The following is a 12,666-nucleotide window of genomic DNA, read 5'->3' as shown; positions in this document are numbered from 1 at the left end:
CAACCCACGAACAGTCATTGTCAACCAATCAGGCACACCCGTCACTATGCCTTGGGTGCAAAAAGCCCCTGCAATCCTGCAAGCATGGTACCAAGGCCAAGAAGCCGGTAATGCTCTCGCAGATGTCCTCCTCGGAAACAGCAGCCCAAGTGGCAAACTGCCAACCACTTTCCCAGTGCGGATCGAGGACAACCCAGCATACCACAACTGGCCAGGTGAAAACCTGAAGACCGTCTACGGAGAAGGCATCTACGTTGGCTACAGGCACTACGAGCGTTCCAAGATCGCACCGCTGTTCCCCTTTGGCCACGGCCTCACATACACTACCTTCGGATACGGGTCGCCAAGTGCCAGTGGCACTGTCCTCTCTGAGCACGACGACATCACCATTACCGTGCCTATCACCAACACAGGCTCGGTAGCTGCCCATGAGATTGTTCAGGCATACGTAAAAGACGTCAAGTCTTCGCTCCCGCGCCCAGAAAAGGAGCTGCAGGCGTTTGGCAAGGTGTTCCTGCTACCGGGCGAGACCAAGGATGTGGTCTTGAAGCTGAACAAGTACTCAGTGGGCTACTTCGACACGAGCCTGGGCCAAACTGGCGCCTGGATTGCAGAAGAGGGAGTGTTGGAGGTGTTGATTGGCGCGAGCAGCGCTGATATCAGGTATGTTCTGCCGTGAGTAGCCATGACATTGCGATGCTAACTTTTCGTGCAGGGCCAAGCTAAGCATTCACGTCAATGAGAGCTTCCAATGGATCTTCTAGATAAAGAAGCATAATGATGAGTATCACGATTTTCTTTGATTTTCACCAGCTGGAGAGGCGTTGGTGGTGCACGGGATCGACCGGGTGTGACTGGCATTGCGTTCCGTCTGCTGTTGAGGCCGGGGCTGAGAGCACATATACAGTCGTGTGCATAGGTCTCATTGCCCCGTCAAGCAGAGAAGTCGCCCTACAGAGGCGATTGTTGTCGTGGAGGAGAGAGTCTTGAGGCGGAACTCTAATATCGTCAATGTATAAAGCAGGCTGAGCGCACAACGCAACCCGTAGTAAGCTGCTTGGCAACAACAACTTGAGACAGTGCTCTTGAAAAGTGAACCGTGAGAGTCCCAAATGACAGCTGCACGTGAAGAAAGAAAAAGAAACAATGTCGGGGTCGGATGCAGGATGCACTGGCTGGAGCTGGTGATGGTTCGCTGGCCAGCAACCCCCCCATAGCTAAGCGTGACGAGCCCAGTTGGGTCGGCTACCAGATGACGCGCTGGTTTTCTGCCACTGACCGCCTTCGGGCCGTCTTGTTATCCCGCTGGTCCCTGACAGAGAAACAAGATGCCACCACCAAACCACCATCGCGTCTGCCGGCTGTCCCTGATTGACCGCGCTCCTTGTGTCGCTTAATACTGTCGCATACATCTGCGGCGTCGTCCCCTGTTCTTTTGGCGTGGCCCCCGAGCGACTCCGGCCGCAGTGCTAGCTCGAGCTGCCTTGCTCCTCCTAATCAACAACGGCCGCCCAAGGTCCAACCCGGGACCCTACAACAGCCAGCAACCTCCTACACAACATCGCGACCCTTCCATGAGCTCTACCAGGCGCTGATCCGCCCAAGCCATTCCAACGCGTTCACCCTTCCGGCCACGCGAGGCTCCTTAAACCCGGCGAGCCTGGTAAAGCCGTCATGAATCCGGCGCATCGAGACGGGTGGCCGCCGACGCAGGCCGCCGTGTCCGCGCAGGCTCAGCAGCAGGCAGAGCAGGGCCAGGCGCAAGGCCAGGCGCCGCGCCCTCTTGGCCCCTATGGGTACGTACCATCTACTCGTCCCGCCCGCCGTGGCAGACACAGGCGACCGAGCTGGCGAAATCGCCTTTTCGCCATCATTTGGCTGGATACAAGCTGACTTGAGAGCCACGATAGACCGAACAATTCCAATCCGCAGGCCCCGCCTCATGCGTCACCTGCGCAAGGTCCAGGGCCGGTCCTCCCACCACCGCCTGGTAAGTAGCGCATGCAAACGACGCGCTTGGCCCCTCTGCTAAACTCACCACAGGTGGCGGATATTATTCCTCAAACGCCGCGACCGCCCACAATCAGAGCCTCCCTACGCTTCCAGGATTGACCGCGCAACCCCAGCATTCGTCGCCCCACATGGCTGCACAGCGCCCAACCTCTTCTGATGCGGCGGCGCAAGGCCATCAAGGCCCTCAAGCTCCTCCATACTCGTTGCCAGGGATATCGCAAACGCTGCAGCAGCAACAGCAGCAATCGCAAGCGCAAGCGCAATCGCAGCAGCAGCAGCACCATCCGACTTCGGAGCCAGCAAATGCCGACCGGGAAAGGGAAATGCGCGAGCGCGAAACGAGGGATAGGGAAATGGAGCCGCACGCTATGCACCAGCAAGAAGAAATCGTAAAGCGTGAAGCAGAGCACCGAGACCGGGAGCTTCATGAGCGCCAGCAGCGCGAGCACGCAGCGCTCCAGAATCACTCGACGCCGATGCAGATCCACCAACCGGTTGCAGTGGCACCGTCGGCGCGAACGATACACGGTCCAAACGGCCTGCTAGGACAGTCTGGGCAGATGAACGGACCGAATTCGCTTGCGCCTCCTATGGGTGGCGGTCCGAACGCGTCTGGTCCCATGTACGGCAATGCGCCTGCGCAACACGAGCAGACGACACCTCGAATGCAGCACGCGGTGCAAGCGCCGACCCAAGCCCAAATGCTGATGCCTTTTGCTGGCCCTCCAGGATCAATGGCCATGGGCCAGGGCCAGCAGCCGATTCTCAACGACGCATTGAGTTACCTCGACCAAGTCAAGGTGCAATTCGCCGACCACCCCGATGTCTACAACAGATTTCTTGATATTATGAAGGATTTCAAGAGTGGTGCGATTGATACTCCAGGCGTGATTGAAAGGGTATCGACTCTGTTTGCAGGCAACCCAGCCTTGATCCAAGGATTCAACACATTCCTCCCACCCGGCTACAAGATTGAATGCGGAACCAATGGAGACCCCAACGCAATCAGAGTTACAACACCGATGGGAACTATGGTATCCACCATGCCTGCGCCAAGGCCACTTTCGCCGCCCCGAAGCAATGCCGCGAATGGTAACAATGGCCCACAGCACGAAGGCACCTACTATGAAACCGCGCAAGGTCGACCTTGGCCTCAGCAGCAGAGGCCCCAAGGGCCTGAAGGACAGGAACAAATGTTCTCTCCAAACAATCGTGCCCTAGGCCAGCCTTTGTATGGGCCGCAGCAAGGACAACAGGGCCAGGGCCCGCATTCACCAGAAGCCAATTCGAGGCCGCACCCTGATCCGGCTGGCTCAGCTGCCGCACTGGCTCACCAGCAGGAGCAAAGAGGCGTTTCGCAGCTGCAAAACGCTGTTTCCGCTGCTACCAGTCGGTCGCTCATGTCCCCCAGCGTCGATTCTGCTGCACCCCAAGGGCAACCCATGAACGGCTCTGCGCAACTCCCTCAAATGGGTGGGCCCGCGGCGGAGAAACGAGGACCAGTAGAATTTAACCATGCTATCAGCTACGTAAATAAGATCAAGGTAAGTAAGATTCATTTCAATGCGGATCCACAGACACGGACGCTAACTGCGTCGCAGAATCGCTTTGCAGCTCACCCCGACATTTACAAGAATTTCTTGGAGATTTTGCAGACCTACCAGCGGGAATCGAAGCCTATTCAGGACGTCTACGCCCAAGTCACTCATCTTTTCGGCGGTGCGCCAGATCTTCTGGAAGACTTCAAGCAGTTCCTTCCCGAGTCTGCCGCTCACCACAGAGCACAACAACAAGCAGCTAAGAACGCTGCTGAAGATGCGGTCATGCTCAGCAACGTCAGAGGCGAATCGGGATACGGAGCGGCAGCAAACCAGCAGACACCGGGTCGTGCCGATACTTCGCGACTGCCTCCAATGGGTAACTTTGCACCCACACCGACAGCAAACCGTGACAACAAGCGGAAGCGTGAGCGACAGGGACCGATAGCCGCGCCTATGCCTGCGCCCATGTCCCAGGAACCGCCAACTTCGAATGTTCGTGGCGGTTATAGCCAGGCCAATGTCAACAAGGTACGTAAATGGTTCTTTTTTTGCACTACTATGAGCAGGGTCTGGGGCACGGCATTCCAAGGTTCTTTTTCTTTGGAATGCACGTGCGCAGCCCCAAAGTTCTTCAGATGACTTCTCACCCTTCCCTTTCAAAAGCCGTACCCACTTTCCCTCCACCTCATCATGGCCACGCACGCTGCCACAACGAGCGTCATCGTCGTGCGTGGCGGTGATGGTGACGGTTTGCGTGTGCCTCGTGAGGATGCATTCCCGTTGCTCTTTTCTGTTCCCGCTCTTTCCGACGTACGGACCGAGCCAAACAGATTGAGTGGGAGAACTGCTCCACTTCCGAAGCGACCTGGGTGCACTGAGAAGGCGTTGTTTGCTAACGAACTAAAGCGCGCAAAAACCGGTCATACTACAAAGCAGGCCATTCCCGATGGCCCGCCAGTCTCGCCTACCCTGACGCCTGCACTGCCTGAACCAATGCCACCGACCACGACGACCTCCCCTAGCCAAGATGAGCTTGCGTTCTTCGATCGCGTCAAGAAATTTATTGGAAACAAGAACACCATGAACGAGTTCTTGAAGCTTTGCAACCTCTACTCGCAGGATTTGATCGACAAGCAGCTGTTGCTCTATCGCGCGCAGTCCTTTATTGGCGGCAATCAGGAACTCTTTGCTTGGTTCAAAAAGTTCATGGGCGAAGACGAAGAACAGCAAAAGTCGCGTCCCAAGACTGTCAACTCTCGTGTTTCACTGTCCAACTGCCGGAGCCTGGGTCCTAGCTATCGCCTTCTTCCTAGGCGCGAACGGGAGCGTGTCTGCAGTGGGCGCGATGAGCTTTGCCGATCGGTTCTAAATGACGAGTGGGCCTCTCACCCAACGTGGGCTTCTGAAGATTCTGGTTTCGTCGCGCATCGCAAGAATACATTCGAAGAAGGCCTCCACAGGATTGAAGAGGAACGCCACGACTACGACTTCAACATTGAGGCTTGCAGCCGTACGATTCAGCAGCTAGAGCCCATTGCCAACCAGTTACTCACCATGAAGCCCGAGGACAGGACCGGATTCATCTTACCCCCGGGGCTTGGGGGGCAGAGCGAAACAATCTACAAGCGTGTCATCATGAAGATCTACGGTCGCGAAAGAGGCAAAGACGTGATTAAGGAACTCTTCCAGATGCCTTGGAGCGTAGTGCCTGTTCTTCTTCACCGGTTAAAGACGAAGCTGGAAGACTGGAAGGCTGCTCAGCGGGAATGGGAAAAGGTCTGGCGCGACCAGACTCAGAAAATCTTCTGGAAGTCGCTTGATCATCAGAGCATCACAGTCAAGCAAGCCGACAAGCGACAATTCCAGCCCAAGTCGCTCACGAACGAGATTCAGGTCCGCTACGAGGAGCAGAAGCGTCTCCAACAGATTCAAGAAATCTCGCAGCCTGACTATCAGTTTGCCTTCTCTTTCAGGGATGAGGAGGTGCTGATTGACGTGGCTCGCCTGATGCTCACTTTCGCCGATAACAACACGGGTGCCGACTTTGCAAAGGTTATACCTTTTATCAGAGAGTTTGTCCCTCTCTTCTTCGGTATTGATTCGGCCAAGTTTGAACAGCGGGTACACACTTCTGGACGCGACACCCCGAACGATTCTGGCGAAGACACCCCCTCTCCCGATGAAGATGTTTCTCAGCGCTCGTTGAAGTCAAAGAAGGGTGATCTACGTCGCGATGTTCTTGATCCCCGCAGTAAGTCGCGAAAGGACAAGGACGACAGCGTCGCTTCCGCGAGCCGGGATAGCACACCAGACAATTCGATGGAGGATGAGCCCGCTGGCGACAGCTCCAACTCGATTGCGCGCGGAGACCGACCGGCAAGCCATTGGGTAGAATACGCTGCTACCCCAACAGCTTTTGGCGACAAGGAATTCGAGCATGAAGAGCCCTACCGCCGCGTAGAGTACAACATGTACGCCAACGCCTCAATCTACTGCTTCTTCCGGATGTTTGTAATGCTCTACGAGAGGTTGTTGAAGCTCAAGGAAAGCGAGGACGAAGTGCAAAGGCTCATCATGCGTGCCAAGGAGCCCAAGGCCGCGCAGAAGCTCAAGATGCTCGACAAGCAGCCCGAAGACTTTTTCAAGGACACTTCACCTTCAGCGAACTACTACCACCAACTTCTCGACATGTTCCAGGACCAGATTACCGGAGACGTTGAAATGAACTTCATTGAGGAGACACTGCGTCGGTACTACCTGCAAATAGGCTGGCAGCTGTACTCCTTTGACAGGCTTCTCAGCTCACTGGTTCGATTTGCCCTGGCCATTGTCAGCCAAGATAGCAAGGATAAGAGCCTTGACATCTACAACCTTTTTAGAAAGGACCGCATCAATGACACCACGACGCACAAGAGTGAGATTGCTTACCGAAAGGCTGTTGAGAAGCTTGCCAAAGACGCCGACACCTACCGCATCACATACGTAAGTAATAGCTGGGCTTTTGCCAGTAATACTATGCTAATCTTGCAACAGGACCCGGCAAAGACGGAGGCGTATGTCAGGTTGTTTAAGAAGGACGATCCCACCTTTGAATTCAACACGCTTGACCGAATCAAGCGCTGGCGGGCGTACGTCGCCTCATACATGGCTGTGGAGCCTACTGAGGAGGTTGATGTCTCTCGTGTGCACTACCCCTACTTGAAGAAGCGTCTGGCAAAGGCCGAAGACCTTTCCGAAGAAGACCGTTTCGAGCAAGTTCAGCATGACGACAAGATTACAGTTTCCATCAGTCCTGCTGCGTACGTCATGACATTCATCAACAGCGAGCCTTTTGGTACCGGTGGTGTCCAGTACTTCCTTCAGCCGGATGCCGTGCGGGCAGGCGTCAGCGAGGCAGTTCCGAAGCCAAGTGAGGAGTACAAGAAGCTGAACGATGACCGGAGAGAGAGGGCTCAGGAGATTCTTGTCAGGAACAACAGCTGGATGAAGGATCTCAGCCGTGAAGAGGTGGATGCTAAGAAGGCGGCATTTAAGAAGGACATGGAGGAGCCTAGGAAGGTGACTGACGACGAGGATGTGGATATGGAGGGCGCTGATGGGTTCGCGTACTAAAATCCCTTCTTTAGTGTTGGCGTCGCATTGGAGATTCGGCAATATCGTTGGGTCATCGGCGTTGTGGGCTTGGATGTCTGACCGCGAAGAATTGTTTTGGCTTAACGATCTGCGCATCACGGATAAGGGGGGGTGGGAGGACAGCATACATACAGCCTGCGTGTACAGCGCAGCACTTTTAGTTTCTTTTCTGGATTGGTGTTGGTTGGTGTTCCGGATGATAACCCGACTCATCTATATCCATTTGTGTATTTAGGTACGAATTTTACATTTTGCATTGGACCTTTTTGCGGTTTCCATGATGTAGTCATTGCACGCTCTTGGCCAACCACTCCTCCCACTGCTCCACCGTCCACCCACTACTAATTTCATTGGCCACGACGCCGTCAAACACGACCGTCGGCGTAACATGGACGCCCGTCATGCGGTTCGCCTTGACCTGCACCTTGACATCATTCGTGACGCCATTACCCGCATTCAAACTCCCATTCTCGCCCGGCTTATCGCCAATCTCAAGCAGTCCATACACCTTTGACTCGTCGACGCCCACACTACCCGCAATCTTGGCCAAGCGCCTATACGTCTGGTTCCTCGTCTCATTGACAAGACTGACATCGAAAAAGTCCTTTTGCTGCTCAAACACCTTCTCGGAGAAGTCGTAGAACTTTGTCGAATCCACTTTTTGCACCGCGTACGCCGCCTCGTGCACCAGCGTCGACGCGGGGTGCCATGGCTGGATCTGCTGCCGGAATATCGTCACTAGCCGGTTGCCGTATGTACCCAGTAGTGATTTGCGCAGCGGCGAGGTGTACAGTGTTTTGAACATTTTGGCCGAGAACGGGCAGGTGTAGTCGAGGTCTGGGGGATGGGGGGGTTAGCGGTGGGATAGAAGAAAGAGGGGGAGGGATGGGATAGGCGTACAGATTTCCAGTGTGTGTACGGCTTTGGGCTGGACGGCTGCTGAGGCGAGCTTTTGGCCTGCGAATTTGGGTGCGAGAGCCATTGGTACGGTTGGGGTTGGGGGTTGGGGGTTTGCTTTTGAGTAGGGTGGATGAGGTGGGTTTTTGTGGGTTTGAAGAGGGGAGGGACTAAAGGGCACAAAGTGTTGTTTATGAGGAAAAGATGAAAGATGGAGAGAGAGAGAGAGTATGTGTGTGTGCCTCGGGTAGTGAGGTGATTGCGAAAAAGCACGTAAGCAATGCTGGCTATGTTGCAGATAGCTTGACCTTTGAGGTATGACGACAGTCGGGCCGTCCGCAATCGGCAGATGATGTGTTGGGGCCGTTCTGGATGCAGGCTTTGGAGGTTATGACTTTTCCCGCTACTCTAAGGATAATCAATTGGCTCAAGACAGCCCGGAAACCGGTAGTAAATGTTCATCTAGCTAGACGTGGAGGCTTGGTATCTGGTGAAGTGAGCTTGTTTAGGGTCTCCCGTACTGTAGTCTATCTAAACTAGCGTGCCCCTCCCCCGCCATTATCCATCCAAGCCCGGGTCGCGGCACCAGCTATAGCTCCGAGCTCCATGTATCACCTCGCCATATGTCGCCCTGCTTTTGACGACTCCACCCCCGGAATAAGTACCGTTGCTACTTGGGTAGTATTTTTATCGCCGAACCCGCCATTGGCCCAGAATGCCTGACGTCAACTCTACCGACGACGACCTTCTTGCCCGCCTCAACGCGCTTAAGAAATCCTCGGTCAGCTTGGATACCAACTACAGCGCGTCAATAGCGCCTGCGGATGCTCCCAAGCCTACCGATGATCTTGCGGCGCGATTTGCACGTCTTGGCTCTGCGTCCCCCGCGGGCTCTCCACAGCCGTTGCGAGTAGTGTCTACGAACAATGCAGGCACGCCGACAGTGGCACCGGGCGCCCCAAGCTATCTAGAAGGTGTTGCACAGGGAGTAGGCGAATCAGAGGTCGAGTTCAACGAGGAGGATGAAAAGAGTTTGGAAGAGTTGCTAGGCGAGTTGAATAGCGCCGTCGGCGACAGGAAAGAATGGGATGTATCGAGAAAGGAACAGCAAGATGTTGGAAAGCTCTTGAAAGATATGCAGAAGATCTTACCAGAAGTGGTGAACAGCCGTTCAAATGCACGAGGTAATCACGGAAAATCAGAGGGCCTTACAGACTGGGAGAACGTCGAGGTTGATATTGGGAGTGGTGCAGTAGGCGCAAGACAAGACAATGTCGAAGACGCCGATGAAGAAATGGATCAGGACGGCAAGAAGAAGACTGAGGATGACGAGGCCGACGATATCATTGCAAAAGTCATGGCTGAGCTGGAAATCAGCAAGAAATATGATCCTCCCTCTCCTCCATCAGAAGACGAGCAGTCAGACTCGGGACACGAGAAGAGGAAAACAACAGATGACAACACAGACGGAGGCCTGACACTGCCCTCCACACCACAAGACCTACCAGAAGACGAATTCAGCCGCGCACAAGCCATCGAAGACGATTTCAATGCTCGTCTAGCCGCTCTCGCCGCACCATCACAACCCCAAACCGACGCGCTCGGTCTCCCCTCCGCGCCATCCTTTGCCCCCCGAAAAAAACCACCCGTGTCAACAAACCTGCAAAAGATAATCGACGAGGAAATCGATACCTGGTGCATCATCTGTCAGGACGACGCTACGCTCAAGTGTCTTGGCTGCGACAACGACTTGTATTGCCAAAACTGCTGGATGGAGGGTCACCGCGGCGAGGCGGCGGGGTTCGAGGAAAAAACTCACAAGGCGGTTTTGTATTCGAAGAAGAAGAAACAGGCTGCTGCGTGAAAAGTGGGTTGGTTTATACTTGCTCAATAAGAGAAGTGAGCAGCGTTCTTCGGTTGATTCAGCCACTGAACTATCGCATCACGGGACTTCTGCACTCAAGCGTGAGTTGGAGGGATCTGTGGTTGCACGCGACGTTTAATAGATTGTTGGGTTATGTATGTATAACGCAGTAGAGGGTATTTGTGTGTTTGACTGATAATGTAGCAGGGTAGTACCTCATACTCAGTATGCAGTCTGGGTTGTGTAGTCAGAACATCCAGACTCATACTATACCGATACATGATTGCAGAAGACTGGCATTGCCTGAATAATGTCTCCTCTCAACTGCAAATCAGGGCACAGAGCACTGGACAGTGTAATGGGCTTTGCTTTGCCTGGCTTCTGGTCGCTCCCAGATTCTTTGTGCATTCACAAGCCAATTTTGTCAGTGACATCGCTGAAGACATGACTGTAGGAGGTGGCATGCCTGCAGGCTCGACTTGCATGATCAACAAACCATTGAGAGACGCATCTTGGGTTCGATAGTCAACGCTCGAATATTATTAACATTGGGCAAGTCTATCTTCCCCAAGCATATAGATACAATATAGGAATCTCTATATTACACTCAATCGTCTTGGTGTGTCTCGTCAAAAGCCAACATGATACCCATTGTTCTTTCGTACGTCCACATGGTCACGGCACTCGCTGGCGCTGCCTTGAGCAGACTGACTGTCAGACCCCGGTACATGCCTCGCCGTCCCTCGTATTTCCAGATATGGGCTAGAGTGCTGACTACACCGGTATAAGTAGGTATGTTCCGATGGACATAGTGCTCTCGCATGGGGCCTTGAACCTGCAGTCGTTTGCGCGTAGTGTCGAGCGGGTAGACGGCAGTCTTTGAGAGAATGCTCGCTATGACTCCTGCTACGGCATCCGAGCTTCCCAGGGGCAACGGAAATGGAGATGCAGCGGTAATTGGCTTTAAGCTCTCGTAGCTCGCGAAAAAGAGACCCATGTATGGGACGATCTGGCTGATACCGGCTCCCAGCCCACGGAAGAAGCCAGTGGGACCTTCATGCTGCGCAATGTGTCTTATGGAAGCTGGGAGGGACGTATACACGCGATCAATTCCCTGAGCAGCAAAACGTGTGCGGAGTAGATCAAGCGGATATGTAATCGTCGTCGCAGCAGCGCCGGCCGAGGCACCGCTGATGAAATTTGTCACGGAGCCAGGCAGGGCGTATGGTGGAGGAATTGCCTCGAGAATATGCGAGACATATGTGTATGCCGAAAACTGGGCACTGCCGTACGTCAGGTACATCAGCTCCGCTGGTATGTTGCCCTTCCACAAGCCAGTAAGGCCCTCCTCGCGCAGAATGTGCTTGAGGGTGCCCAATGTTCCTTTGTACGTGGGACCCGTGACATGGCGAATGCTCAAAGGGTCGGAGAGCGAATGGATCTGGAGTTGCAGGCGGATCTTGATGACGTCGAGGGGAGCTATCACGAAGCTATTCCAGCATCAGCCCATGGTGTGACTGGGGGGAACAAAGAAGGGATCGAGATACCGCGAGACTAGGCCTGCGACTGCGCCTGCAATCACCACCTGCCGCTGGGAGCCCTGCAAGACAAATTAACTCGACGCCAGGCACACGCGGGGGATTGGTGAAGGTTGGTAAAATGGTACCTCATGCTTCAGCTGCGACACCCCCTCAGACATGCGCCCGGCGCGTCAGTCGACGCACGCGTGAGAAGTCGGACGCGTTATTACGTGTCCTCAGCAGCGTCCTCGGTATGGAAGGGAATTCGACTGCAGAGAATTGCCGGGCAAAAGGTGAGTGGTGACCTCGGTATACGGCGTGTTTGATTCCCACCAAGCTCGCGCGACCGAAAAGAAGGGCAACCCCGCCTTGTCCTGCCACTGTTTGCCAACGGCGACCGAACGAGTTATGGCCTCCAACATCATCACCAGGCTCCCTGCGCGGAATCTGAGACGCCCCGTCACGACTTCTTGCAGAATACCAGCTGCATTCCAGACACGGAGCGCCTGCTACAACTCGTGCTGGCGATCACCGAAGCCCGCCGAGCTTGCTAATCAGAGCCCCGCTGCCAATGGCCCCTTCAGACCAACCAGACCCCGCCATCAGCTCCAGCAGTTGAAACTGGCTGAGGAGCAGGAATACCCAGCCCACGATGCTTCTTCAGCTGGCCAGCTGGGTAGAGCCCCAGCGAAAAGCGTTGCAGTGAATATCGACGGCCATGCCAGGGTCTTTGATGCTGTGTTTCTCCGGGATAGCTGCATGTGCACTCAATGCATGGACCCCGACAGCAAGAATAAGCGCTTCCAGACATGTGATATCCCGGAAGACATAGAAGGCAGCTTCAAGGCCGTTGTCGATGAGAAGAGGGGGGACTCGATCGAGGTAGAATGGACGAGCGACGTCAAAGGATTTGGGCCAGAACACCGGACTCGGCACTCGATCAACTGGCTGCGGCGAGCATTCAACACTGAAGCTGCGATACGCAGTGGGCAACGGCACGATGACCGCGTGTTCTGGGACCACGAGGAAATTGTAAAGGCTAACAAATGGCTTGATTACAATTCCTACATGACGCGGGACGAAACTCTGTTCGAGGCTCTCACCCACCTCCACCGATACGGCCTGCTCTTCATCAACAACGTGCCCGAGTCGGTGGAATCCGTCGTGCATCTCGCCTCGCGCGTGGGCACGCTCAAAG

The 12,666-nt window shown here is 54.6% G+C and overlaps 5 protein-coding genes across 5 annotated transcripts in view; 3 read left to right on the top strand and 2 right to left on the bottom strand.

The window, feature by feature from the left end:
- Positions 1-865, top strand: part of SETTUDRAFT_176330 (glycoside hydrolase family 3 protein) — a gene marked incomplete at its 5' end in the record, with an annotated part of 3,133 nt that extends 2,268 nt beyond the window's left edge. The window contains 2 exons of the mRNA XM_008025366.1: positions 1-663; positions 716-865. The exon at positions 1-663 is cut by the window's left edge and continues 1,616 nt beyond it. Of these exons, the coding sequence (XP_008023557.1) occupies positions 1-663; positions 716-764 (712 nt within the window). The 3' untranslated portion in view covers positions 765-865. The remainder of the gene's footprint in view (positions 664-715) is intronic.
- An 809-nt stretch (positions 866-1,674) lies between these two features.
- On the top strand, positions 1,675-7,166 carry SETTUDRAFT_26969 (uncharacterized protein; the record flags this gene model as incomplete). The annotated part of the gene is made up of 6 exons (XM_008025101.1): positions 1,675-1,796; positions 1,911-1,990; positions 2,044-3,557; positions 3,615-4,082; positions 4,461-6,536; positions 6,588-7,166. The coding sequence occupies 6 exons, from the start codon at positions 1,675-1,677 to the stop codon at positions 7,164-7,166; spliced, it is 4,839 nt and encodes a 1,612-aa protein (XP_008023292.1).
- A 307-nt stretch (positions 7,167-7,473) lies between these two features.
- SETTUDRAFT_160094 (uncharacterized protein) lies at positions 7,474-8,169 on the bottom strand (the record flags this gene model as incomplete). The annotated part of the gene is made up of 2 exons (XM_008025365.1): positions 7,474-8,024; positions 8,088-8,169. 2 exons carry the CDS (start codon positions 8,167-8,169, stop codon positions 7,474-7,476), a joined length of 633 nt encoding a protein of 210 aa, XP_008023556.1.
- Positions 8,170-8,799: 630 nt separating this feature from the next.
- Positions 8,800-9,948, top strand: SETTUDRAFT_160093 (uncharacterized protein; the record flags this gene model as incomplete). The annotated part of the gene is made up of 2 exons (XM_008025364.1): positions 8,800-9,253; positions 9,299-9,948. 2 exons carry the CDS (start codon positions 8,800-8,802, stop codon positions 9,946-9,948), a joined length of 1,104 nt encoding a protein of 367 aa, XP_008023555.1.
- Positions 9,949-10,490: 542 nt separating this feature from the next.
- Positions 10,491-12,028, bottom strand: SETTUDRAFT_168136 (uncharacterized protein). Its single transcript, XM_008025363.1, has 3 exons — positions 11,615-12,028; positions 11,496-11,548; positions 10,491-11,438 (listed from the first exon to the last, which is right to left on the bottom strand). Exons 1-3 carry the CDS (start codon positions 11,645-11,647, stop codon positions 10,556-10,558), a joined length of 969 nt encoding a protein of 322 aa, XP_008023554.1. The 5' UTR covers positions 11,648-12,028; the 3' UTR covers positions 10,491-10,555.
- Between the last annotated feature and the right edge of the window lie 638 nt (positions 12,029-12,666).

Source organism: Exserohilum turcica (assembly GCF_000359705.1).
Source record: "Exserohilum turcica Et28A unplaced genomic scaffold SETTUscaffold_14, whole genome shotgun sequence".
In the NCBI taxonomy this organism is placed as follows: Eukaryota; Fungi; Ascomycota; class Dothideomycetes; order Pleosporales; family Pleosporaceae; genus Exserohilum; species Exserohilum turcicum.
The sequence above is the reverse complement of the archived record's forward strand: the minus strand, read 5'-3'. Positions and strand labels throughout refer to the sequence as shown.

Excerpts from the sequence above, each read along its gene's own strand:
- SETTUDRAFT_168136 (XM_008025363.1), bottom strand. The coding sequence starts at position 11,647 with ATGTCTGAGGGGGTGTCGCAGCTGAAGCATGAG. Across the intron at positions 11,549-11,614 it reads TGTCGCAGCTGAAGCATGAG|GGCTCCCAGCGGCAGGTGGT; the intron begins GTACCATTTTAC and ends TTTGTCTTGCAG. Across the intron at positions 11,439-11,495 it reads GTCGCAGGCCTAGTCTCGCG|CTTCGTGATAGCTCCCCTCG; the intron begins GTATCTCGATCC and ends ATGCTGGAATAG.